Source organism: Manacus candei, unplaced genomic scaffold (genome assembly GCF_025592945.1).
Source record: "Manacus candei isolate 608988 ecotype Guabito, Panama unplaced genomic scaffold, ASM2559294v1 h1tg000113l, whole genome shotgun sequence".
Classification (NCBI taxonomy): Eukaryota; Metazoa; Chordata; class Aves; order Passeriformes; family Pipridae; genus Manacus; species Manacus candei.
Window position 1 is genome coordinate 781,461 of NW_026138161.1, and position 24,212 is coordinate 805,672.

The 24,212-nt window shown below is 41.0% G+C and overlaps 1 protein-coding gene across 2 annotated transcripts in view; it reads left to right on the forward strand.

Moving 5' to 3' along the window:
- Positions 1-24,212, forward strand: part of MNAT1 (MNAT1 component of CDK activating kinase) — a 119,697-nt gene that overhangs the window by 69,462 nt on the left and 26,023 nt on the right. Inside the window, exons 7-8 of one of the 2 annotated variants that reach the window (XM_051769931.1) lie at positions 14,625-14,746; positions 21,615-22,734. In XM_051769931.1, coding sequence (XP_051625891.1) covers positions 14,625-14,746; positions 21,615-21,660 — 168 coding nt within the window. In that variant the 3' untranslated portion in view covers positions 21,661-22,734. Of the gene's footprint in view, positions 1-14,624; positions 14,747-21,614; positions 22,735-24,212 lie in introns of those variants that run through there. The other variant, XM_051769930.1, reaches the window with a different exon arrangement.

Consider the following 24,212-nt stretch of genomic DNA (forward strand, 5'->3'; position numbering starts at 1 on the left):
AATGGTGTGCTTAGGAAACACTAATCCCTTGTGTATAGTAGCAGGAAATATGAATATTACTTATTAATAATAATAGAAAACACCTTTGCACACATGCCTTTTTCTGGGCATGTCTACCTTTTTGTAAACAACAGCAAATTTTAATTGCAGAAAATTGGTGAGAAACAAGAAGAATTTGTGCAATTAAGATGATCTGTTTATTTAAAAGTCTTCAGAAGTTGTAAGAGATGGAACTTAGCTGTATGTGAGGGATGACTGTTGTGCAATAATGCCCCTTCATTCCCCTTTCATAATAAATCTCTGCAGAGTATTCATCTAAAGGGCTGGATGCCAAAAAGAACAGGTTCGACTTGTCTGTGAGGATTTACACCACAGTAAAATGCACAACTGCTTTTGTAGAGGTCATTGTGAAGGTCAGGGAGCCAGTACTCAGGGCTGAATGGGAGCAGCCTGGAACAATGGTGTGAGAGGTTGGGCTGCCTGAAATCCGTGTTTAAAACCTCATCTGAAATGTAGCAATGAGCTGGAATCGTTAAAACACACGACTTCAAAGCATCCAGGCTGTTTTGCAAGAAATAAATGTTCTCTTTTCCAGTAGTTTGCATCTCATACTCTCTGCTGAATGTAGCTCCAAACTCAAAAAGCAAGAGTGCACCCTATTCCTGACAATTAACATTGAAATAACTGACTGTGTCTGATATAAATGCCCTCAAACTGTTACTAATTACCTCTGTCCAGTTTTAAAAAAACCCTAGTTGATACTGGATTTAATTACCTGAAATTTGGCACATCTTTTTTTTTTTTTTTTTTTCTTTTTTTTACTAATAAGGTCCGAGTTTGACCACAGGGTCTCTATGTCTTTAAATAAAAGATGATGATCATTTCAAATGGCAACCGGCCATCGGTGAGGTTTAGTGCAGAGATTAATTAGTAAACTTTGGAATGCGCTACAGCAAATGCAGCTGATTGGCAATAGCATGTGGGGCAGCAACTGGTGGAAAGCTGGTGCTGCTCAACAGCCAGAGGTATTTCCAAAAAGACTTAAAGGGTGCTGTGATGTGCTGTGCTTTAAATGGCACTGTGCTGATTGCATCAAACCACCAATTCTGTGTTTATGCAGTTTGGTAAATGCACAGATCAGGGAAATCTGATGTGCACTTGAAAAGGAAGCAGGTTTTCTTGGGTTGTTTTGATAAGCTGAGGTGCGCCCCATCGATAAAGTGATGTCCCTGAACATCAGTTTACAGGGGATTGTGGTCTGTCTGCAGTGCATTTTGCAATTTTTTTTACTAGGAAGACAAATGTCAAATGCTAAGATGGGTATTATTCAAAAAAGATGCTGAAGGGAATGTGATCAATTCAGTGGCTGTTGCAGTAAGCTGTTCCTTAGAACTCTGGTCTGCTTTTTAAAATGATACAAATTTCTGAGTATGTCTACATGATTTATAATTGCTTGCTGTCTTTCTGTTAAGTTTTTAAATACATGATTAGAGAAATTTGGAAACTTTCTCTGTAAATTGGCTTTCTAAGATGCTTAGTCAGTTTGGTATGAGTAATGGACCCTATTATGTATAGAGTCTAGTGAGACTGCTTTTTCAGTTTGTTTAGACCATGGGATTGGGGCCCAGATAATAAAATTAAGATGATTTATATAATAAATAACTATTCTTGAGACATTACTTGGAAGCCCAATATACTTCTTAAAATCTATTTAATAATGTTTTATTAGTCTCCTAATGTCCACCTTCAGGTAGAGAGGGATGGCCTTCTTACCATTTAAATTGGTAAGAAAACACTCCAAAACCAGTGGGTTTTTGCTTTGGAAATGGCTTGTGCATCTTGACTAGACTGGTAAAATCCATCAGACTACCTGTATCCTGAGCTAAAATGTGTCCTTGTAGGCTGATGGTATCACTGACACGGCCATATAAATTTTTGATCTAAGACTGGTGGAGGTGCTTGATCTCCTAAGATATGGATCATCCTGGCTTTAACCCAGGAAACCGTTAAACATATGCTTTAAAATGAAGGAAGCATGTACTCCTGTTGGCTTAACCCTCAGTTCTGTGACTTTGCCCTCATTGCAGTTCACTCCCCAGGGCCCATCCAGGTCTCCTGGTGGATCTGTGGCCCAGGCCACGGCACACATTGGTGTCCAATACCTGGTTGTGAGCCGCTCGGCTTCCTTGGAACAGTCCACGGAAGGACGAGGAGCGGAGCCTGGAGTCCTCAGGGTGCTGGTTGTTTCTCTGGAGGCCTGTTTCTGCAAGCCTCTGCTTCCTAGACCGTGGTGTTTATTGCCACAGGTAATTGCAGCGAAGCGGATGGGCTCAGTTTACGCCATCAGGTTTAGGCTTGCTTGGCTTTGTTGGACTGGACTTGTAGGCCACGATCCAGACAAAGTAATCGGAATGCCACGGCTCCTTTGACTTTGGGAGGCTCTTTGTTTGCTCAGAGCTGTGTAGTTTTCTAAGCTGAATCATTGTTGCTGAATCTGGGTCTAAGCCCCAGGTAAGTGTATGATAAAATTTTCTGATAGCAAATAAATTTGTTAGCTTGACGTGCCTCTAAATAAATCCTGTGTGTAGATGTGCACATGATTGGGGAATTACAGGGTTGTGCAAACATTCTATGACAGTATTGGTTTAAAACTGTTTAGCTCATGCCCTTGTTTATTTGTGTCTGGGTGTATCTGTGTGTACACACAGAATAGAAACCTCCATGCACATAAAAAGCATCTCATTAAAAACTGCAGCATTTAGGCACTGCAATCAGCTAATTACTGAGATGTGGTTATTTTCTCAAATAAATCTGCTATGTGTATGTACAGTATACACATCCAAGTACGTTGCAGAGCATTATGAATAGTTAAAAGGAAACTGTAGCCCTTTGCAGAAGCAAATATAGGTACATTCAGCAGTGCATTATCCTGGCCAGGCTGCTGGTTTGCTGTGACTCAACTATTGTATGAATTATAGAATGCTCTTGGTAGCACTTGAGGGCTGCCTCTTATACTGGTCTAAATCTGAGACAGGAAAGGTTAAACAAATTCTGAATTTCGTTGACTTGGTAGCAAACAATCACTACTTTTGCTAATGCCCTGGAATGGCTGGTAGAGCTGCTGGAGTAGCTGAGCTGGGGATTAGATGATTTTGTAAGGTGAGCTGCTTTTGGGCTCTTGGCAGGCTTTTGTTCCTTGTAGGTCTCTTGGTCAATGCTCCTCAGTCCTGGCCATAAATGTTTCAGCCAACACAGCAATGGCTATGAATAGGGAATGGGGGGAGAAAAAAGTTGATGCAGGGTTGTGTTTTAACTGTGACCCAAGATTAATGTGAAACTGAAGGAGAAAACGTGGTTTTCTCAGTATACTACCAATTGATAAAAGTTTACATCCAGAGCCAGGGCGAAGTTATTTAGGCTGCTGGTGATTTAAAGGGTGATTTGAATTTTTCGTTAAAGCTTTTAGATGTGGCCTTGCCATCTTTTGCTGAAAATATAATTTTCCTAAGAGTTATACATCTTAACCTTCATTTTCATTTTCTTGTCAAATCCTGGACAATTCAAAACAAAACCCCAAAACCCCACCCTGGATTATTAAGCCAAATGTGCCGTGAAAGCTTCTCAAACAGCTTGCCTTGGCACGCTGAAATTAATGTGGTTCTAGTCCAGCAGTGGTGGTGGTGGGAAAAATACCCCTCCAAACTGTCAGCACTTGGGAAAGGAAACAAAAAAGCCTATTATTATTCATATGTACTCTATAGAGTTTCTGATTTGCTCCCATTGAGTTGAGCGGTGCGGTATCAGTTACTGCGATGCCTGTAGCGATGGGTTTGTGTTTCATGTGATGAAGTGAAACAGTGATGCAGATGCACAGTAGCCCAGTGTTGCTGGATGGATGGCTTCCAGGTAGATGGACTCTTGGGCTGACCGGCTCAGGAGGCAGTTTGCTGTGGTCAGCCAAAAAATCAGCCCTTGCTGGTGAGTCTGGAAGTGCGCGCGCGCTGAGTCAGTCTCTTTGTAAAGCTGGTGATTGTAGTTCTGATTAGACTCAAAAGGCTTGGCAAATCCTAGTTGTGTGGGAAGCTCGAGTGCAAAAACTTGCCTAATTTTCTTTATTTAAATCAGTCTCGTCCCGCCTGAGGCCTTTTGGAAAGCACATCTAAGGGGACGCTGTTTTAAGTTAACACAGTGTCTCTCGTGTTCACAATAAAGAGGAGTTTCATTGGAAAGGATGTGCTTACAGTTACCTTCCACAGGCTTTTGCCATATTAAACGTGGAAGGACTCAACTCACCTGTATGCACACAGTGTCTTTTGTGAAATTTGTACTTAGAAGATTTGATATCTTCAAGTTTGCTTTATGATCAGCAATTCTTTGAACTCGCAAACAAGACAGTGTGCATAACTTCAAATATCCATTTGAAGTCTGATTCTGAGGAATGCTTATGGGGATTTTGACCTTAAAATGTGAAGTTTGATCTCTGTCTTAAAACTGCAGTATTGTAGCGGAAATGTAAATACAGTCTGAACTATTTCTAAATACCTTTAAAGTGTGCCGTGTCTCTTAAAGACAGGGACTTTATTCCAGAGATTCTGGATATTCAAACCATGGAAACCTATTTCTGTTCATAAGGCCCAAGATTCAGGAGCTGATCTCTCATCAGCAAAGCTCACTCTCATGTGCTTTTGTTCAGGAGACACCGATCTGTGGTGGTTTAGCTCTGAATAAAACATTTTTGGAAATTGTGAAGCCTCATATACCAGTGAAGGGCTAAGGGTGGAAGCTGACTGAGATGATTTAGAGTTTTATATAAGCACATAAAGCTGTAAGTTGTCTTGTTGTGTTTGGGTTTGGAAAGCACTTTTTAACTACTTTGACATCTCGCTTTTATTCTCAAACATCTGCTTTAGATTGTTTGCCATAAAAGTGTAAGAATTAATCTTGCCCTCGTTTTTGTTATTGCTACCAGAAACTGAACTATTTTTATTACTTCTTGTATAGGGATTTGGACGCTGAACTATTTTCAGAGTTGAGGAGAAAAGGAGTTTGTATTTTATTTTCTTTTTTTCCCCCCTCACTCACCCCTCCCCCCTAAGCTTACAGGTAAAGTTAATTAAATTAGAGTTTTTAAGTGCACAGAGATGTTAGACATGGCTTGTTAAACTGTGTAATAAGTTCTACTGTGCTTTATTTGGTCCAGTATTAAGAGTTTTAAGGGAATTCAAATGATCAGCTCATTTTGGTTTTTTTTCTCAGAGCAGCAGCTTCCGTGAGCCGGGGTAAGACATTTGCATCATCTGTGGAGAGCCTGGTACATATTTTACTGAACGGATATAATATATGAAAGAGAAATGAAAAACTTCCTATATGTTTAGTCCTTTGATTAACAAATGTTCTTAATACTTCTTCTCAGGGCTTCCTTTCTCTGGGATTCCAGCTTGTTTGTGTTGTTTCCCAAGCAGCAGCCAGTAGCCATGGCATGGGATGTCAGTGCAAGCCCTGATCTCCATCATGCTGTGTTTGAGCAATTCCCTTCCTTGTGTTGGGTATTATTAAATGTCAGAGCATTCTGCTGGTGTGGGTCCATCCAGTACTTATGTCAGAGCATACAGGAATCTTCCTTTCCACAATGGAAGTGTTGTTTTTAAGGCAAAACTCTCTGTTGTAAGCCCATGGCAGGAAATACTCAGGCAGCCTCTCTAACTTGCTCGAAATGCGGTGTTTGTGCTGCAGTTGCTTTCAGGGCAGTCTCCTCTTTCAGAGTCTGTTGCAACACTTGCCATTTTTTTTATTTGAAAACAAGTGTTTTAGCAAAAGGGTTCACAAAGGAGCCAGTTAACAAGATAAAACAGATGAGGCATCTTTTTATTTTACAAACAGATAAATAGGATTTTTCTGGGACTAAGTGAAGTTGCCATATGATTTTATCGGTGCTTTTGCTGCCAGCTTCTGTTTTGTCTGAGACTGTAGATTTTTCATGGCAGGAACCTTTCCTTTTCCTTTGTGTTAAGGGTGCCTTAGATATTTCTGGTTATTGTGCTTCAAGGAGTAACGAGGCTGTAGCCACTGAAACCAGAGCAATGCAGTAGACCGTGGTAGCTCATGGAGGGACTTTCTGCATCACTCTCAGGATCAGACAAGGTTTACAAATAGGCTCCTGTGGAGTTTGGTGAACCCTGTCCAGGGGACTGGTAAAATTCAGATACCATTGAAAGTAAGTACAGACAACATGAAAAGCTGTCCTGTGTCTGTGGTTCAGACTGAAGCATCATTTTGATACATCCACTTAAAACATAGAGGGAAACTTGCATGGAAAGAAACTAATCCTCTCTGGAAGGACAAAGGAGTGTGTTTTGTGCATATTAAAATGCAGTTGCTTCTGCCCCGGGGAAGTTTTTTGTTTAGTTTGGGAAAATTACTACGTGTTTTCAAAGCAGTGCTGTGAAGTGTGTGTTACGTTTGCAGTATGTCCCTTCCTGTCCCAGAATAATTGGTTCATATTTACTTGGGCACTCTGCATGCAAATGAGGAAAAATGCTAGGAATAGTACTTCCACTTTAAGTAGCAATTTTCAAATACGTTACCAGCAGGTTTCAGTTTTCATTTAAAATTTTTTAGTAAATACAATCCACAAATATGAAAATGTCTCGTACTGCTAACATCTGACACTTTCTTAGTTTTTTAACTTTAGACTTCAGTTTTTCTAAATTCCTCCTTTTTATCTTTTTGCCTGTTTCTAATAATTCACTCTTCCTGTTTTTCTATTTTATTCGTGCTTTTCCTTTCATCTGCCTTTATTGTCCTTTTCTTCATATTTTATTCCTTTTTTTGTTCCTGTTGCTATAAAAACTTCCTTGCTTTCTTTTGCCAGACAATTATCAACCCTTAGCAGTCCCTCCTTAAAATCTAACTATTCAAGGAATCTCCCTTTATTTCTTCCCTTTATCAGGCAGACATAAGCCATGCTGAATATGATGTTCTGCATGTTTATCAACGTTTATCTGGGTCTAGGCTGGATGCTCAGTAAAACAGGGAATATGTATCTTACTTTCACACACAGAGTTTCTCATCTTCTGCAGGCCGAGGTCAACTTTCTGTTTGGTTTTGTTATTTTAAGCAGTCTTTCATTTTAAATCATCTATCAGACTTTGCATTCCTCAAAAACAATATTGTGGAGCTGTGGCTGTTCGGATGGGGGGAAGCTGCTTTAGAGAATCCCAGGAAAGAGCACATAGTGCAGTGATGTATGGCTCTTCATGAGCTGCTGTTCTAATACAGCAGCTGATTTTCGCAGGTTCCACTGTTCTCCAGGAAATCCTAAATAATTATCTTGCACAATAGAGGGATTATATCAGCATGACACACAGCTTTACTGCAACAAAATAGGAACACCAGGAGATTCACCTGTGGGGAGACTCAAACAGGTGTCACTGGTCAGCGAGTGATGGGCTGTGCTCTGACCTCCCCTGCCCTGTCTGTCCCTCTCTCAGTGTTATTCCTCGTGATGTACAAAGTGGCATTTGCCAAATTGATTTCTACTTCAGGTCCCTTGAAAAATTAGGCCCTTAATGTGTGTATTTAAAACAGTGTTGTGTTAAAGCCCTAAATCCTGTAATTAGCCTGGCTACTGTTGATAGTTGATACTGTGCTCTGTTGATAGCCAAATCAAAATGAGCAGGGCTCCAGACGTCTGATGGCAGAGACGCAACAAAAGTTTGCTTAATTCTGCCTAATGTTGTATTACCAACATGGCACACTGAGGATTGACATAACAAAGTGAACAGAGCAGGGACTGGGAGTCACCTGCAGTGAAACATTTATCTGAAAAATGGGAAGAGCCTGCAGTTGTACCCTGAGAAGGGCTGTGTTGGTGAAAGCCGTGGTAGGAAAAAGAATGTGTGAGCTGATAGCGAGGTTTGTAAATGCAATTGGCATTCCCAGGGCATCGGGATACCACACAGTAGCCAGTGGCATGACTCTGCAGTGTAGCTGAAAGTGGCCAAACAGGTCTTGTGTGCAGGGTAAAGGTCCTGGGACCAGAGCAAAAGGAGCAGAAGCAGCTGAGCTGCATACACTGGGTTGCACAGAAGTGAGTGCTTAGGAGCTGAGACAGAACTGGGAGCCAGATTGAGAAACCAGTGCTGAAAACTCAGAGGGTGACCTGTGGGCTTACTAGTGACATGAAAATGCTGTTGTGTTTTAATTCTTTATTTCCAAAAATGATTCTGTCTTCTGTAGTGGGCTGTCCTTTGAACAGTGCTGGAGATTTTGAGGAAAGCTTGGCAGTTTCCTGCAGGAGCTCTGGAGTCTCCGCTGAAAACAAGCGAGTGACTCGTTGCAGCAAACATCCCGACTATCCCCTGAATCCTGCCTGGGCTTCAGCAGGCAGTGCTGGAGAGGACAGTCCCAAGCAGGGGCTGCAATCCATGGGCATGAGGAAAGGGCACCAGGCTTTTCTGTGAAGGGAGCAGGCACTAAATCTGCTGCTGGCACAGACCCAGCAGAATTGTATTTGGGCATGTTAGATGGACACGGGCTTTATTCTGAGAGATTACAGAAATGGGGCTTTTTGGCAGGAGCTTGAAGATAAGTCTGGTCAGGTAATTACTTATGTCAGAAAGTTGTAAAGGAAAATTTTGGAGGCAAGTAGAACTGATGGTGTGATTTAACCCATGTCACTCTGTGGTTAATCACCCAGGTACCTGTTTCTGTATAACAAATCACGTATATCTGACTGTCTTTGTTAATAGCTTCTTCAGTGCTGTTGATCTCCTGGTTTAGTTCTGCCATTCCTAAAGAAAGCACATCTTTTAAATCTGTTTTGCCATTTGAAAATCAAATTAAGTTACTGTGGAGGGGGAAAATAAAAGTCTAAATTTAGTAGTTTAGTCAGATTTATTAGGCATCTGAAATCACCTACCTCAGGGAGAAGGGAGGGTGACAGTCTTGTATCTCTAGTCCTGCCATATGTGATCAGATTTTGTTTTTGTGATCAACAGGAAATCTAATGTTGATTCTGTTGCTTTCTGTCAGATCATTTGTTCTCTTTCAGTTTTGCTGCTGGGATATCTCAATACCACTTCTCATAATCAAGTAAAGAAATTAGATTTATTGTTGATTTTTCAAGAGCAGAAGAAAGAGAAGTTGATTTCAGAAATTCACGTCTTTGGAAAAGCCTCACTGGCTTAGGAATTTTAGGCTAAAGAATGGAATTATACATTTTAGTTTGACATTCCTTGTGTTTATTTAAAAAGGCTGTGGAAGACAGAGAGGGTAAAGGTTAAAATAATATTAACTGAGCCCTCCAAATCTATCAGTTTCATTCTCCTTTTCCTGAGTATTACTGTAGTCAAAGTAGTTAATCAGAATCAGAAAGCCACATTAGCATTGCTAACAAATATTTTTCAATAGTGAATTGGGAGGCTGGAAACTGGAGGGGGAAAAAAAACCCCACAACAACCCAACTTTTGGCTCAGACCACATTGCCAAAGATATTTGCATTAATATCTGTAAGAAATAGTGCTAACATGAAACCTTTCCAAAACCTGAATTCTGTTACGAGCTTAACAGTAAAATAGTTTCCTAAGACTCCTTATACTGAAAAATTCAAGGAATTTGTATTTTTGTTTTAATGTTCTCTTGAAAGCATTTGGATAATTATAGACTCAGATGATGGTGTGTCAAAAAGGGCCTTTGTTAACTTCTCTGTTGTGCCACGTACAATCAAGGGGATGTTTTAGCAGTGTCATGCCCTGGCATCCCACAGACCTTGGTTCCTTTTATGCTCCTTACACCAGGCTGGGGAAGGTGACCTGACAGTGAAAAGGGTTAAATAAAAATAACATTGCTGCAAACTGACTTAATGAGACATAGCACGAATACTGCTATTTCTGTTATCTGACGTGTGCTGTGCTCTGGAAATGTGGTGATAGCAGAGCTGAGTAAGGTCCTAAGCAGAGAGAAATTAAAAAAGCAAAAAGATTGGCTGCAACAACTCATCCAGCTGCTGCTAGTACAGAAACATGCCTTGTCTGGACAAGTTTTACTGACCCCAGTCTCTGGCTTCTGTCTCTTGCCTGGGGATGTTTTTGTGGCATAGCTGTTCCTCCTCTTTCCCCTACTAGTGCATTTTTGGTGTCAGTCTCCTTTCTCCTCCTCAGCACTTGAAAGATTTCTGAGGAGACTGTCAGTTGTTTCTTTTTGCTGCAGAGGGAAGGAGGTGAAGGAAGGCAGGGAAAGGGAGAGAGGACAGGATGGGAAGAATTGTGAACGCTGCACCTTGAGCAGATATTTCTGGACTCTGTTAGCTAAAATAACCTCTTCTGCCAGCAGGCAAATACTGATATACCTGACATTTGCCAAGAGTCTCCCAAGCCTGTGTGAAAGGTGCACTGATACTCTATAATTTTGATGTTCTAGTAGCCATGATTCTTCCTAAAAGAGCATTGTTTTTGTTTAAAATAAGCTCCTTGTCACTGCCAGGGCAGCTCTTCTCCATGTATAATCCATGACTTTTCTTTTATTAATGCCATGTTGTATCACAGTCTGAAACCAAAATTGGCCACGGCTGTTGTTTCTTATTATTTCAACTGAGAGATGTCTCAAACAGTATATTTGGATAATGAAAAGTAAAACAGTGGGTCAGTTTTATTTCTAATGCAAAGACATTATTTAACCCCCCCTCTCCCAATTTAATCCTGTATTTCTCTCCTCTGAAACCACACAGTACATGAATGGGAAGTCAGTTGCTCACAAATCCATTGCTGTGCAGGCTTTTACATAAACAAAGTCCTAAGGATAAGCAAATGCCTTCCTTCTAATTAGCAGCATGTTTTGTGGTTCCATACATTCCAATATGTAATAGGCAGCTCCAGTGCCTAAAATAATCCCAGAGAAAACACCCGTATGTCGTGAAGATAGGGGTGGGAGGGAGAGGAGGCAGGAAAATGTGTTGTCTCTGTTCTTGGAAGCCTTTTCTATCTCCGTTTGGATACTGTCAGCTTCTTTTACACAAACATTACAGCATCCAAGGGGAATTAGAAATACTTACCCATGACCACAACATCAGATTTTAGGTTTGTCAGGAGAAAGCAATGCAGAAGTAGGATCTTGGCCCCACTGCTTTCATTTTGGTTTTAGCATGCTGATAAATGCCTCTTAATGCTGGAAAGAGGTAAGGCCGACTGTCTAGGTGGAATACAGGGAATTTAAAAGTCTTACCTCACAGATTTGAAATGGGTTTTGGATCTGTAAAAGTGCTGTGTAAGTCCTAAATAACAGTTATTGTCTTTAAAGTTACACAGCAGTATCCCTATTATACCAGTGTGTTATGAAGCTGTTAGGGACCACTTGGGACAGAGAGACAAAACTGGGGTGCTGCTGGTAAAACATCTTTTAGCTAACAGTGGTCAAATTGAGCCTTTTAACCTCAACAGGGTTTTTTTTTTGTGGATTGTCTTGTCCCAACATCAGTGGAAATAGGGAAGGCAATGCTTTTAGTTTGCATCCCAGCCTTTTGCACTGCTCTGTGCCATACCCACTGCTTGGGACCACACTAACCTGTGCAGGGCTGAACAAGCTGGAAGCCCCTGAGCTCAGGAGCCTAAAGGCCAGACAGCTATAGGGCAGGAACAACAGCTGGTCGTGGGGTTTTTTTACCCATTGCTAAGTGGAATGTAATCCATGTTGCCAAAGCCCATCAGCTAAAGTTGTGATTTTGGGAAATGAAAACAAATGAGCTGTCTCATACAGCTGCATAATCTCCTTGAGGTGCAGATCTGCTGGCTGGACACAAAGCACTACAGTTGTTTTGCCATGCAAAAGTACATCCTGGTTCCTAACACTTGCACCTTGGCCCAGGATGTGGGTGAGAAAGACGTAGGAGAGAGTCACTGCTTGGAAACCGATGAACAAAAAATCACTTGCCAATATTTAATGGTGAAGATAATTAACTATTGCAACAACTTACCTGGGGGATGTGCCTGAACCTTTATGATCTGTGAGGGAGATCCAGCCTAGATGGGACACCTTTCAGAAGGAGGTGTTTTGGCTGAACTGCCAGTCCTTGAGCTTTGTACAGGAACACAAAATGTCCTGGCCTGTGCTGGGCATGAGGTCAGACCAGCCCGAGGGTGGACAGTTCCTCTTCTGATGTTCTGCTGCTCTCGAGGCCACCACAGTGTGTTGGTGATGCAATTCCCCACCTCACAGAGAGGTTCTGGCATGGCTCAGTGGCTTCCCCACTACCCATACCCTGGTGTCCCCCATACCACTGGTGTGCTGACCAGTCACCCTCCCCACTGGTCAGAGGAGCTCCCTCAGTTACTGGTTGGTCATCTGGGAGTTCATGACCACTGTGATCCCTTCTGACCTTGGGAACCCCACAAAGAGAGGAAGACAAATGGAAAACATTCATCCTGTCCTCCTAGCAGTTCCCAGGGGTGGGCATCTGTAGCAGCATAAATGGTGGTGGAAAGAGAGGCCAGTGATGAGCCCAGTCCACATGTCAGGAGCCTTCCCCTGTCTCTTGGCCAATGTCAGCTGAAGTTGCTCTTGTTAAAAGTGTTGGGAATGCACCAGTGGCAACTCCACTAACAGTGAGCAGCTGTTCTGGTGGTGCCCTCCAGAGATGTGGCTCCTGCAATCTGAGCTGCTCCCTTTTCCCACACACAAGGAGTTTCCCAAAATATTTACCAGGGTTACCCGAAACTGAATTTTCTTTTCTATGGCTTGAACAAAATTTGGGTTTGGAAGGAGTGAGACTTTTCACTCGCCAGATGAGGCTGTACACATGTAAAATGTCTTTACCTCTGGTTTGGTTAGAGTCAAAGATATTGCTAAAAATGGAAATCTAAAAGTCTTATTTAAGCATTAATCTCTTACAATGGATGTAGTTACAAAGTACAATATTTTCATGAACTTGAATAGATTGTAAATTGACAACTTCTAGCAATATAGAAGACCCCACATTTGTGTCTTAAGATGTCATAAAGTGGAATAGAGCTGAGTTTTTAACCTTTCTTTTCCAACCTTTTTTTTTTTTTAAATGTGTGGCAGCCTGCTTTTAATGTTGCAGCAATAGTTTGTGGCACAGAAATAAGTGTGCTGACCATGAGAGTTGGAGTGATCTGTGGCTCAGTGGAGAACTTCCTTCACCACGTTTCACCTCCAGGACAGTCACCACAATGGTGCTGGCAGAGGCCTCTCCAGGTCCCCAGGCACTGCAGAAAAAGGCTAAAACTGTCTGTTCTCATCACACATGTAGAGCCATTTCAGTGGAAAACCTGAGCTGCTGATATTTCCATAGAGATCAGCTTAGATCCATGACAGCATTTCTCAAGGACTTGCGTCTTCAATTTTCTTAGCTATTTTCTGCAACTCTCTAAACAAAAATATCTCTGCTCCAAATTCAGAAAGGTCACTGTCCTCAACCACAAATTTAATTAACAGCATTCCCCTTCTACCGACCTTTTTTTCCCCCCTGTCTTTAGTTAATTTTAACCCACTGTCCCACACTGGGAGCCTGTAGTTTCCACTTGAGGGAGTAGATGCTCACATGAGTGGCCCCAGGGAAGCTCAGCTCAGTAAGTGATCACCAGCAGGAGCCAGGGTTATACATGGCATTACACCATGGAAAGCTTCCCATCTCCTGTTGCAGACAAAATGTCTACAAAAACAATACTACTACTTTGCTAAATTCTTGCATTTTGCAGATGGGAAGCTCAGTTTCTACAGGGAAAGCCAGGCTGTTTTGGGAGACCTCATAGTGCTCTGTCTTTTTGCTGCTGCTGCTAATTTTTGTGAGCACCATAGAATACAGTAGAAAATTGAAACTGTGTGAAAGATCAACAAATCAGTGTAGAATGTCACGCAGCAACATCTGTTAACTTTGGCTCTATCTCATATCCTCCTGACCCCTCCTTTCCAGCCACAAGTCTCCTGTTTTGTGAGAGCTTGGAGTGATAGGGACTTGGAGAGGGGGAGGTGGGAGGTGGAAATCTCACTATTTCTCAGTGGTCTGAAGGGCTTGCAAAAGTGCCATCTGGAATGAAAGTTTAGTGTTTGTGTGTTTCTGTATTTTTAGCTACGAAACAAATGGGAATTTGCTGAATGAATTAATTGTATTGCTCTGTAAAAGTCTACCTTGAGAGCCATTATATATGGGAGCTTGCAAAGCCTGCAGAGAGAAAGGAAAGCGGCTTCCCTTTCTAATGAGGGCTTTCAGGAAATCATTGATTACAGAATTAAGTGGTTTTCTCAGAGACATTTGTTTGATAGTACTTCTGATAAACAAAATTTTAACCTAATAATAATTTTACTAGTGACACTGGAAGCAGCTGTGCTCTCTAATGGTAAACTCACCTTCAATAAAACTTGCCCCCTTCCTCCTACCTTGTCCAAACAGCTATAGCTAATGAAACATCACTTCCAATCTGTAGCTCCCAGTAAAAAATTTAAATCATGAAGAACTAAGTGATATAGTGGACAAAATGTTCTCAATGGGATGGTCTTTATCTGGACCAGGTTAATGGTATCAACTTGTTCTAGCATTGCATTTAAATAAAGTCAAAACAAAACCTTGACTTGGTATACAGCAATCTCTTTCTTTTTTTTCCTTTTAACAGGGTCAGCATATTTCACTAGCTCCTATCCAAAAGCTAGAGGAAACTTTGTATGAGTATCAGCCCCTGCAAGTGGAGACATATGGACCACAAGTTCCAGAGCTTGAAATGCTGGGAAGGCTGGGGTAAGTAACACATTTTAATTCCCATTTCATGGCATTATAGCTGGGACTGTTACCATCTTCAGATTGCCAGGGATTTTTTTCTTTCCTTTCTTTCTTTTTTTTTTTTAAAGCTTCTTAATGAAATATTAGACTTCCTGCCCAACCAACATTTTGTTTGGGTGGATAAGCTGAAATTTTTGGTCCTCTAGCCTTTATAGATCTATTGAGAGCTGGACTGGATTGCATTAGTGTTTTTAAGGTTGTCCTTGGCAGTCGTGGTGAAGTAGCTGTTCATTTTCAGTTGCACGGTATTAAAAAATAAATAAATAAAAATCTGGGGCTTAATTTACCCAGCTGTAAGCCAGTAAAAATATTAAAGTTGGGCTGTTTGCCATGGAAAGGGGTAGATTTACTTGTCGGCTGCTGTCTACAGTCAAACTGCGTTTGTGAGAAATGAAGCACAGAGCTTAACTTATGTCAAAAAATATAATGCAGGGCTGGTCCAGCAGCAGCCTGGAGGCATCACGGTGTGCAGCCATGTTTGGAAGGGGGTTTGGAAGCCTGCTGTGCCTGGCTAATGGAGGATAGGAAGTCCAAAAGTGTGCTCTCTAGAGATGTGTTTGTAGCTGAAATGCCAGCTGAAAATGTGTAGCTACTGGGATACGGTCACCCAACTCATCGTGGCCTAACTTTCAAGGTCAACAGCACTTTCAGTGCCTGAAAAAACTACATGGCAGAACAAATGTGCAGACTGGCAAGGCAAGAAAGAGTTTAAAAGATAACAGTTTACATTTGACTGTGCAATATGGGAAAACTGAAGCCACAGAGTACTAAGCAAAGTTGAGACAATTTAGTGTGCAGTTTTGGAGACCACTGAAATCCAAACAGGAATCCCATCTAGTTCACTGGCATGGGAGAAATTGTATCTCATCCAGAAAGTGACAGAGGTAGATAGACTTTTCTAAGTAAATAAGCAACCTAATGGTGCTTTAGAGAACTCAAGGCTGTCTGGAATTGAGGGTGTCTCTGTTTTTACTGTTTTTATGTCCTCCTGATGGCTGTAATTTTTTATTTTCTGATACCAAGCTTCCGAGACCAAATATTAATTAGCAGTTTAAACTTGGGCAGAGCCTGGTTCAGCCTTCACCACCTGTTTGGATGGAGCACAGCTGTGAGGGACCTCCAGTGCGAGGGGAGCTCTGAGGCCCTCCCAGCCCTCAGCCCCATCACAAACGAAAAAAGAGGACTTGTGCAGGGAGGATTCCCACTCCCTGTCCTTTTGCCTGTGTAAGGTGAGTGCTGGTGTCCAAATCCACCAGGAACCCTGTGTGATCCGTGTGCATCCCGTTTCATTGCCTGTGACAGTGGTTCAGAGGCAGCACAACAGGTTGCAAAAGAGAATCCTTTAAATCCTGCGGTTGCGTCGCAGCATCCGTGCGCGAGTGTATCCAGAGTAGAGTTTGCAAACAGCACCACAGTCTTTTCTTGGGAACACTTTGGAATGTGTCATTCTACTCGTGGGAGCACGAACAGCCAGGGTTGCTGGGCTTGGCTCTGGAGGAGATGAAGGAGTTAAGAGCACAGGGGTGCCGGGTGGCTGCGGCAGCAAGGGGCGGCTCGTGGGTGGGTTGGTTGGTTGGTGGTGCCCACCAGAAGAGCTCTGCTGAGTCCTGAGGCTGTTTGCCATTCCAAAACAAATACATCGAAGCTGTGGGTTCCCAGCCGGTACAGCTCCAACCCTATTCCATGGGGTGTCTGAAATACCTTAAACTGTGCAAGGCTGTTGGTTTATGTATTTGTGTTTCTGTGTTTATGTGAACTCATGCGCATTTCCTGTTGATGATGAATGCTTAACTAATGTGCCTCTGTCCCTGCTTTGGGGGTTTTCAGGCAGCTGCATACAGCTGCCTGGGTGAGGCAGAAGAGCTGGGCACAATGATATCCACTCCTGCTAAAGATTTTTAGTTTCCTGTTCATTTACACTCATAAAAGGCCAGACGGGGCTTTGAGGCACCTGGCCTAGTGGGTGGCATCCCTACCCGTGGCAGGGGGTTGGAACAAGATGGTCTTTAAGGTCCCTTCCAACCCAAACCATTCTATGATTCTAAATGTGTTTAATTTTAGGAGTTTTTTTAGTTTCTCCCTCTTTTCATTTTCCTATTAATAATTTTGCAGTCTGGCTATTTATTGCTGCTAAATAGTTCCCTCAAATGTGCAGGCTGTTATCTGAGTTTCTGGAGCCAGAATTATTGCAAAGACACTGCCAACCTGGAGACTTCGAATTCTCTTCTGGTAGCATAATTTATTGACTTCTTTCTTTGTTAAGGTACAATTTATTCTCTTCAAAACGCTCAGTAGAATGGGCTTTTTGAATATTCACGTCTTAACCTCTTACCTTTTGCAAGACTTGCTTTAAGTTTTCAGTATCAGTGTTGAGTTTATTTCTTAGTAAACTGCTGTAATGTAGGACAGCTGGCAAGGAGGTCTAGCAAAGAGCAAGAAAAAGGGTTAATCCTTAAGGGGTCACTTAGAACATTTGTTAGGGATCTTTCATTATTTTAAAAAAAATTGCTTTTTAAGATGACTTGTGTTATTTGCTTATTAGACTTTCCAAAGAACTTTGTGAGCAGACCAATAAACTTGATTCTGCATCCTCCCACTACTCCTCTGTGTGGACTTTGCATATTTTGCAAAAGAGGAAATTTATGTTCAAATTGTTTTTAGAAATTTGTTTTCAGTTTCCCCTGGACATGTAAATTTTCTTTTATTTTGTTAAGTACTGCAGAATAGCGTTAACATACTCGTGATGCATTTTTTGTTAGTGTCTTGGAAGTCTGAGAATAATGAAGAAATAGATTTTTTTTTTCCCCCCCCTCCAACACAAATGATTGGTTTAATGTGTAGGGTTTTGTGTCCTTCAGTCCCCTGGTAAAGGTCACTTTGGTTGTTCAGGCTGTGAGGACCAGCTCATGCCTGTCTCAGCTGTCAAAAGGAAACGTGACTTGGAGAAGGGGAGAAGACACGTGTGAGAGCATCTCCCAAACCTGTGGTGCTGCCCTTGGAGAAAAGTGTGGTCTTGGATCACTATAACATTCCCATCCTGGGTGCAGGCTCTGCAGCTGCCTGTCCTTCCAGGGCTCTAATAGCCCTGGGTCTGTGTGACTTGGTCACTGCTCTGAGTTACTGAAGTGTTTAGAGACACGTGTTGGGAAATTGTTGGCTTCTGTGTGGAGTTGAAGGCAACCTGCTGATGGGAGTCATGTTTTGAGAGCCTTGTCTCTTGAATTGGTCCAGATCTGTTCAATTGCCAAAGTCATTGCAAGGCTGTGTGACCTACCATGGCTTTCAGGGTGTGGAGATAGGTGGCTGGGAGAGAGAACATGAGGAGCACCTGGATGCTCAGGCACTCACTGCCCTTTCTTTACTTGGAGGTTTTCTTAGAGGGGCAAAAAAGGCCTGTCTCTTTTTCTTTCTTTCTAATGTTTTAGCTGAGTAGGCTGAATATGTGTGGTTGGAGGTCTGCATTTTTCTTACTGCAAAACAAAAGAAATGAAAAATATAACAAGCTGACATGCCAAGTAGCGAAAGAATAACTCGGGATGGAAATTATTGTGTTATTTTAAAACTGTGTGTTTGATATGTAGTTTTGATTTTAAAGAAAAAAAAAAACACAAAACAGAAAAAGAAACCCTGAGGATCAAAATGATGTTTGTTTGAGGTCTTGAAAAATGTAAAGACATTCCTGGCAGTAATTGTAAGTATGTATGTCAAGCAGGAGCGGCCACACAGCGTTCTCACCCCAACTATTTACAGCTGAGAAGAGCCGTACACAAGCTACTTAAAAACTGACTGTAAATCAAAAATCTGCTTATGTGATTAACATTTTGGGTAAAGATACACGAACTTCATGTCTCGAAGTTTAGAAACTGCCTCTTGTAATCCAAAGTGGATCATGCTCATAACACAGTGCCAGTCCTATCCTCAGTGTTCTCATAAAATAGAGGAAGTTTACAAGTAAGATTAAAAATTTCTATTTGCATTGCGCTTGAATTCTTTATGTTAAGGCAGAACTTCTGTGCAGACCTTGTAATCAAGTCAAGCTTGGGCTGCTTAAAATAAAATTGTGTTTGCCTACTTAACTTTGGAGACATATAACCTGAATATATACATGTGTATATAAAAATCAGGTTTGCTCCAAAAATATCGTCTTTTCTCTAGGGAAAAATGTGAATTTCCATTGATCTGTTGACTTGTTTTCACGTATAACCACATTATTAGGAGCACTGCAGTTTGTTTAAATAAGATGAAGAAAATGAAGTTCAAGAGTGACCACTGAAGTAATGAGGATAGGTAATATATTTTGAAAAATTAAAAGTTAAATCTAAGCAAAATGTCATTTTAAGAGATGAGGGTAAGTACTGAAGCAGAGTGGGAGTGCTGTGAAAATCTGTACATATAATGACCATGTTTTAACCCACCGTTCTTTTTATTTTGAACAACTGGATTGATTAATTCCTCTTTTCCTTGTGCAGGACAGCTCAGTCATTTTAAATTTTGCATTAAGGTGAGGTTGGATTTCATATCTGCTAGAGCTTTGTTAGTGTTTAATTTTTAACCTTCACTTCAAGTGGAAAATTTCTGCATATTTCTTTGTTGTACAGTGTTGTCGTGTAATTTAAAACACATGTAGAGTTCTGGCACTTAATGTAGAAATGACTCGTGTAACTTCTTTGCTGTCAATCATTGTGGTTTTTTTTTTTTTTTTGAAGTGAGGCAATAGAAGGATGCTCTCCAAACTATTCTTAAAGCATAGCTGAGCTGGTCTTTGGCTGGATTAGTTTTTGCTAAAATCCTGTCAGTGTCTGTGTCGGGTTCAAGGCAGTGAAATAACTGAGAATTGATTTGGAATGGGTGACAGGAGCGCTGGGCTTTAAAAGTCATAGCAGGTGATTTTTCACATCTGCTCTGTCACTGGGGTATGCAGATATTTCTTGAATCTTGGAAAAGGGGAAAAGCCGCAAACGAAGGGCTGATTTGATCTGCTTTGGCCCATTGATTTTGAACACTGAATTCATTCTGCTCCTTTTAATGGAATCTAGTTTCTCAATAAGCTCAGTAGTCAGAGTCAAAAGATTGAGTGAGAGCAAGGAGAGCTTGTCTTGCTTTGGAGGGCAAGTAGAGGACTGCACTCTTTGCAGGAATTCTCTTGGCTACCAAGGCATATGGTCTGAATTTCCCAGAGTCTCCTGTTGCAGGGCCTGATCCTCAGTAGAGAGATCTCTCTCAGCTGCAGTGAATTTTGAATCAGGCACCCAACGAATGAGAATTGGCCAGTAAGGAGTGATTATTGCCTTAAAGACACAGATACATTTGCATACAGCCTTTTTTTGTTCATTTTATTATGAATATTTGAATAAAAGCCTGTGAATGACAGTACCAGTACTGTGTGGATAAGCTTTCTTGGAATAGTGTGCTGTCTCTTTCAAGAGAGGATGGACCAAGGCAACAACTGTGTGTAAACCATCCTAATTTGGTTCGATGGAGAAACTGTCTGATATTGCTTTAGAGCACCACAGAAATCCTACAAGTCTCATCTTAGAAATCCTAAGATTTCTAAGGATGCAAATTCAATATGGGGGAGGTAGATTAGCACCAATTTTTCCAGCCGAATGGAAATCGAGGAGCGCAGCCTTTAGTAAGTCTGAAATCTTACTGTTTAAGAAATCAGCTTTCTGGCAGAAACGTCCGTGAACATTTCAAACGACACCCCGTAGAATATGGTGTTTTGCATGGAGCTCTTCTGTCAAGGTCATTAGCAATTGAATATATTAAAAGTGGCCTGCTTATGAAACGGAGAGTTTTGCTTCCTGCCCGCCCACCTGTGGGTATGGTGTGGGTTCTGTAACTGTAAAAGGTCTCGGGGGGGTTATAAAAGCAGAGAATATGGAAAATATATAAAGAAACAAAGAAGGAAGCCTGAATACACCATGTAGTTTCTTATATGTAAAGTTGGCTGTAGTTGTATATGTACCACTAAATTAGCCTCAAAAGCTGGCCATGACAGCAGAATGTCCATAGTGATTGTTTTTGTTGGCGTTTGGCTTCCAAATTAACTCATCGATCTAACACGAGTCTCTGTGCTCAGAATGCTGCTCTGGTAATGTTTTTTTACTTTTTCATGCAATCATGGAAAAAATATGTTTCTGCTCGAAGCAGTTGTCAAACAAGCTTCTTTCATCGGCAATCAGACACAGGGCAGCTGAGTAAGGCTGTTTAGTCTAGAATAAATACTCGAGAGATTACAAGGTCGCTGTAGGAAATGTAATTATACCATTTATTCTAGAATAGTCTCTCTGTAGTGTGGCCTTGCTGAATACTAAATCATACATTTATTAAAATACTAATAATGTGAAGAGGAAAAAATCTTTCAGAGCCTTAAAGTAAGGAATGGGGATTTGTCTGCAAACTGTACTAGAGGATGAATCAGTAAATATTTAAAATTGTTTCAGAAGATCAGGATGGTAATATTGGCTTTATTATTGTGAATTGGTAGGAAGCAAGCCCGCCCTGAGTTGTCTCTGCAGGTGTAGGGGCAGTGCTGTTGAGTGGGCACATGAATGGTGCCCACTCATGCAAAGGTGCCTGCTGATGGGTTATAATGTGGCAGGAGGCATCCAGCAATTGTGTGGGCCAAGTGCCCTATTTTCTGCACTCTTTGTGTCTCACCAAATTAAACCCTTGTTACCACCAGCCATTTAAAAGTATCTGATTGTCTGTGACAGTTCTTATCTGTTATTGAAAGCCCTTCTTTGATTTCATCCTTCCCTTCATCTCCTGCATTGATATTGCTATTGATGTCTGGTTCTCCTGTGACTTTTTATGTCCACAGACTGTCCTCCATCTGCTTAGAAAAAGTGTGTTTTTGTAGAAGGTAAATTTTAGATCTTCTGTTGCTTCTCTGAAAGTTTGTGGTAAATTTGAGGTCAGTAGTTTTTGTGCTCAGTATTTTCTTTTTCTTTACTTTTTTCCTTCTCACTTCTCCTGCGCTCCATCATGTTGCCCTTTTCAAGTCTTTCTCTGACTCCTCAGCCAGATGGATAATTGCATTGGGAATTGTGTAGTTGCCACAAGGAAAAACAATACGTTTTGCACATGCAGGAGTGATCTTTCCTGCTTATCTCTCACTTCAGCAACAGCAGGGCCCTCAGTGTCCTCCAACTTTTGTAGTTCTTCCTGGGACAGAGCCCCAAATGCTTTCTTTAAACTCAGTGTTGGACTACAGAGGCAGGAACACCTTAGTTGTGAGGAGTAAAATCTTGACTCTGACACTGGTAAATGTAGTTGTAGAGCAGCCTCCTGAATGAAAATTGTTCAGATATCAGTGGCTGCAAAGGTGAATTACAAGTTCTGAAATGTCAGAGGGAAGTGCAGGAGTTTCTTTCTTGAAGTTTTCTGCAGCTTTTCAAGCAGTTGCTAGTAATTCTTTAACCCCCTTCAGATAACTCTGTTGCAGGAGTCAATTATGTTTAAAGCTCCTCTGAAGAAGTGGTGGGAGTGAGGGATCTCTTCCCAGAGGAGCATGCCAATGGCCAAAGTCAGTAATTCTACTGATAAATTTGATCCTGTGTACGTAACTGATCTGGGTGGATGATGAGATTTTAAAGAGCTGGTAGTCTCTCTTTTCTTATTTTGATAATGACCCTGTGGTCCCTCAGATTATATCACACTGGAGGAACTTTTCGAAAAAGTGGAACCGGAGAACCTTTCTTAAGATTTGATGTTATCCCATCACATGTGTGTTCTCTTCTTTATTTTTCCTAGTTTCCTATTAAAAAAAAAAAAAATCTGAGTATTGCACACCAATAAGAATTGGAGTTTTTAGCTCCTTCCAGTCCAGCAGTTTGTGCATCTGTTCCCTGATTGCAGTTGGACTTGGTGGAATCGCAAAAAAAAGTAATATGTGTTTCCTATCATGCTCTATAGCTGTTTTTTAAATTCTTTTTTTAGTGGTGCTGCCTACCAGGGGGTTGAGGAAAGTACCTACAATTAAAATGGTTGGCTGGAAATTATATATGCACACATCTAGGAACTGATTTTCATGGCTTTGGCTTGCTGATAGTTAGCTGAAAACTGTTCTTGGTTAACAAGCCACGTAGTGCCAGGCTTCCAGAAAGAATTGAGTTGTTCACTTCTCCCTCTTCCAAATTGAAGCATTTGAGTTAGGCCACATTTCTAATAACAAAACAGGGGTTTGAGCATAATTGAACTGCACAGCTGAACTATTGCTCAGGCTTGAAGGTAACGCCACCGTGGTTTTGTTTCTTTAACTGGTATTAAATGTAAAAACATAAATCCTTTTCAGTGGGAGAGGAGAAGGGGAGATGGTTTTCATTTGGCATAATTTCCTGTGAGACGTGGTTCTAAACAAGGCCCATATTTACACAAGACAATACAGTTTTACATGTACTGGTATATCCAGCACATTTTAAAATTGTTTAGCCAGTCCTAGGTATTAAATGCCTTCACAATAAATGTGTTTAATAAAAGTAGATGAAGTTTGAAATAATTTTTTAATAATTTTACAGTAGAAACACCAGTTAAATCAACCCCATTGCAGTAATAAATGTCACAAAAACAATTAATTATAGTTGCTTGCCACTGCAAAATCAATTGTGTAACTGTTCTTCTAAAACTGACTTTTACATTACTAAATCCTAAACACTACACTTCTGTAACTTGTCAGAATCAGGTTTTGGTTAATAGATATTTTCAGTGATGTAATGGGAACTTCTGGCTCGGAGTCAGAATATAATGGACTGTGATTAATGTTTTAATAAGCACTTTTCTTCTACTTATGATGCAGCAGCAAAATGGTTTCCTGCTTAGATTGATAGAGCAGCAGGTGTGCATACATACTTTTTTCTTTCAGTAGGAATAAGTTTTTCAGTGCTTCTGCTTGAAAACATTTAATGTTTTTCCTCAAGTCAAACGCTGCTGATTTGGGGTTTTCAGTTTGTTTGTTTTATATCCAGCTATTGCTGATATTTGTCAGTTGGAAGTGGAGGGTGCCACGGAAACCTTTTCAGTACTTAGAGTAATTGCTTTGCAAAAAGGGAAACTCATTAGTTTAAAAAACAGTTTTGATATATTGATGTTTTCTTCAGTGAAAGGATTTGTTTAAAATAGTGCTGGAGTAATTCGAAAGTGTGCGAGAACAAATATAGTGTTGAAAATATTAGCAGGTTAGATTTATTATTGAAGTTGATGTAATACACTTGCTACATGCTTGGTTACTTTTGTACTGGAAGTGGTTGTGTTATTCTGTATTTTAAATATTTCTACACAAAAAGTAATTTAGTCACTGTTTTAATGACCCATCAATCCTGATTTGTTGCAGGGATAGGGGTTTTTTTTTTGCTTAGGGATCCAGTCAGCTGCTGACCTGGTGGTGTTTCACCTAAGGTGAGCACATTTTCCATGCTCTTGA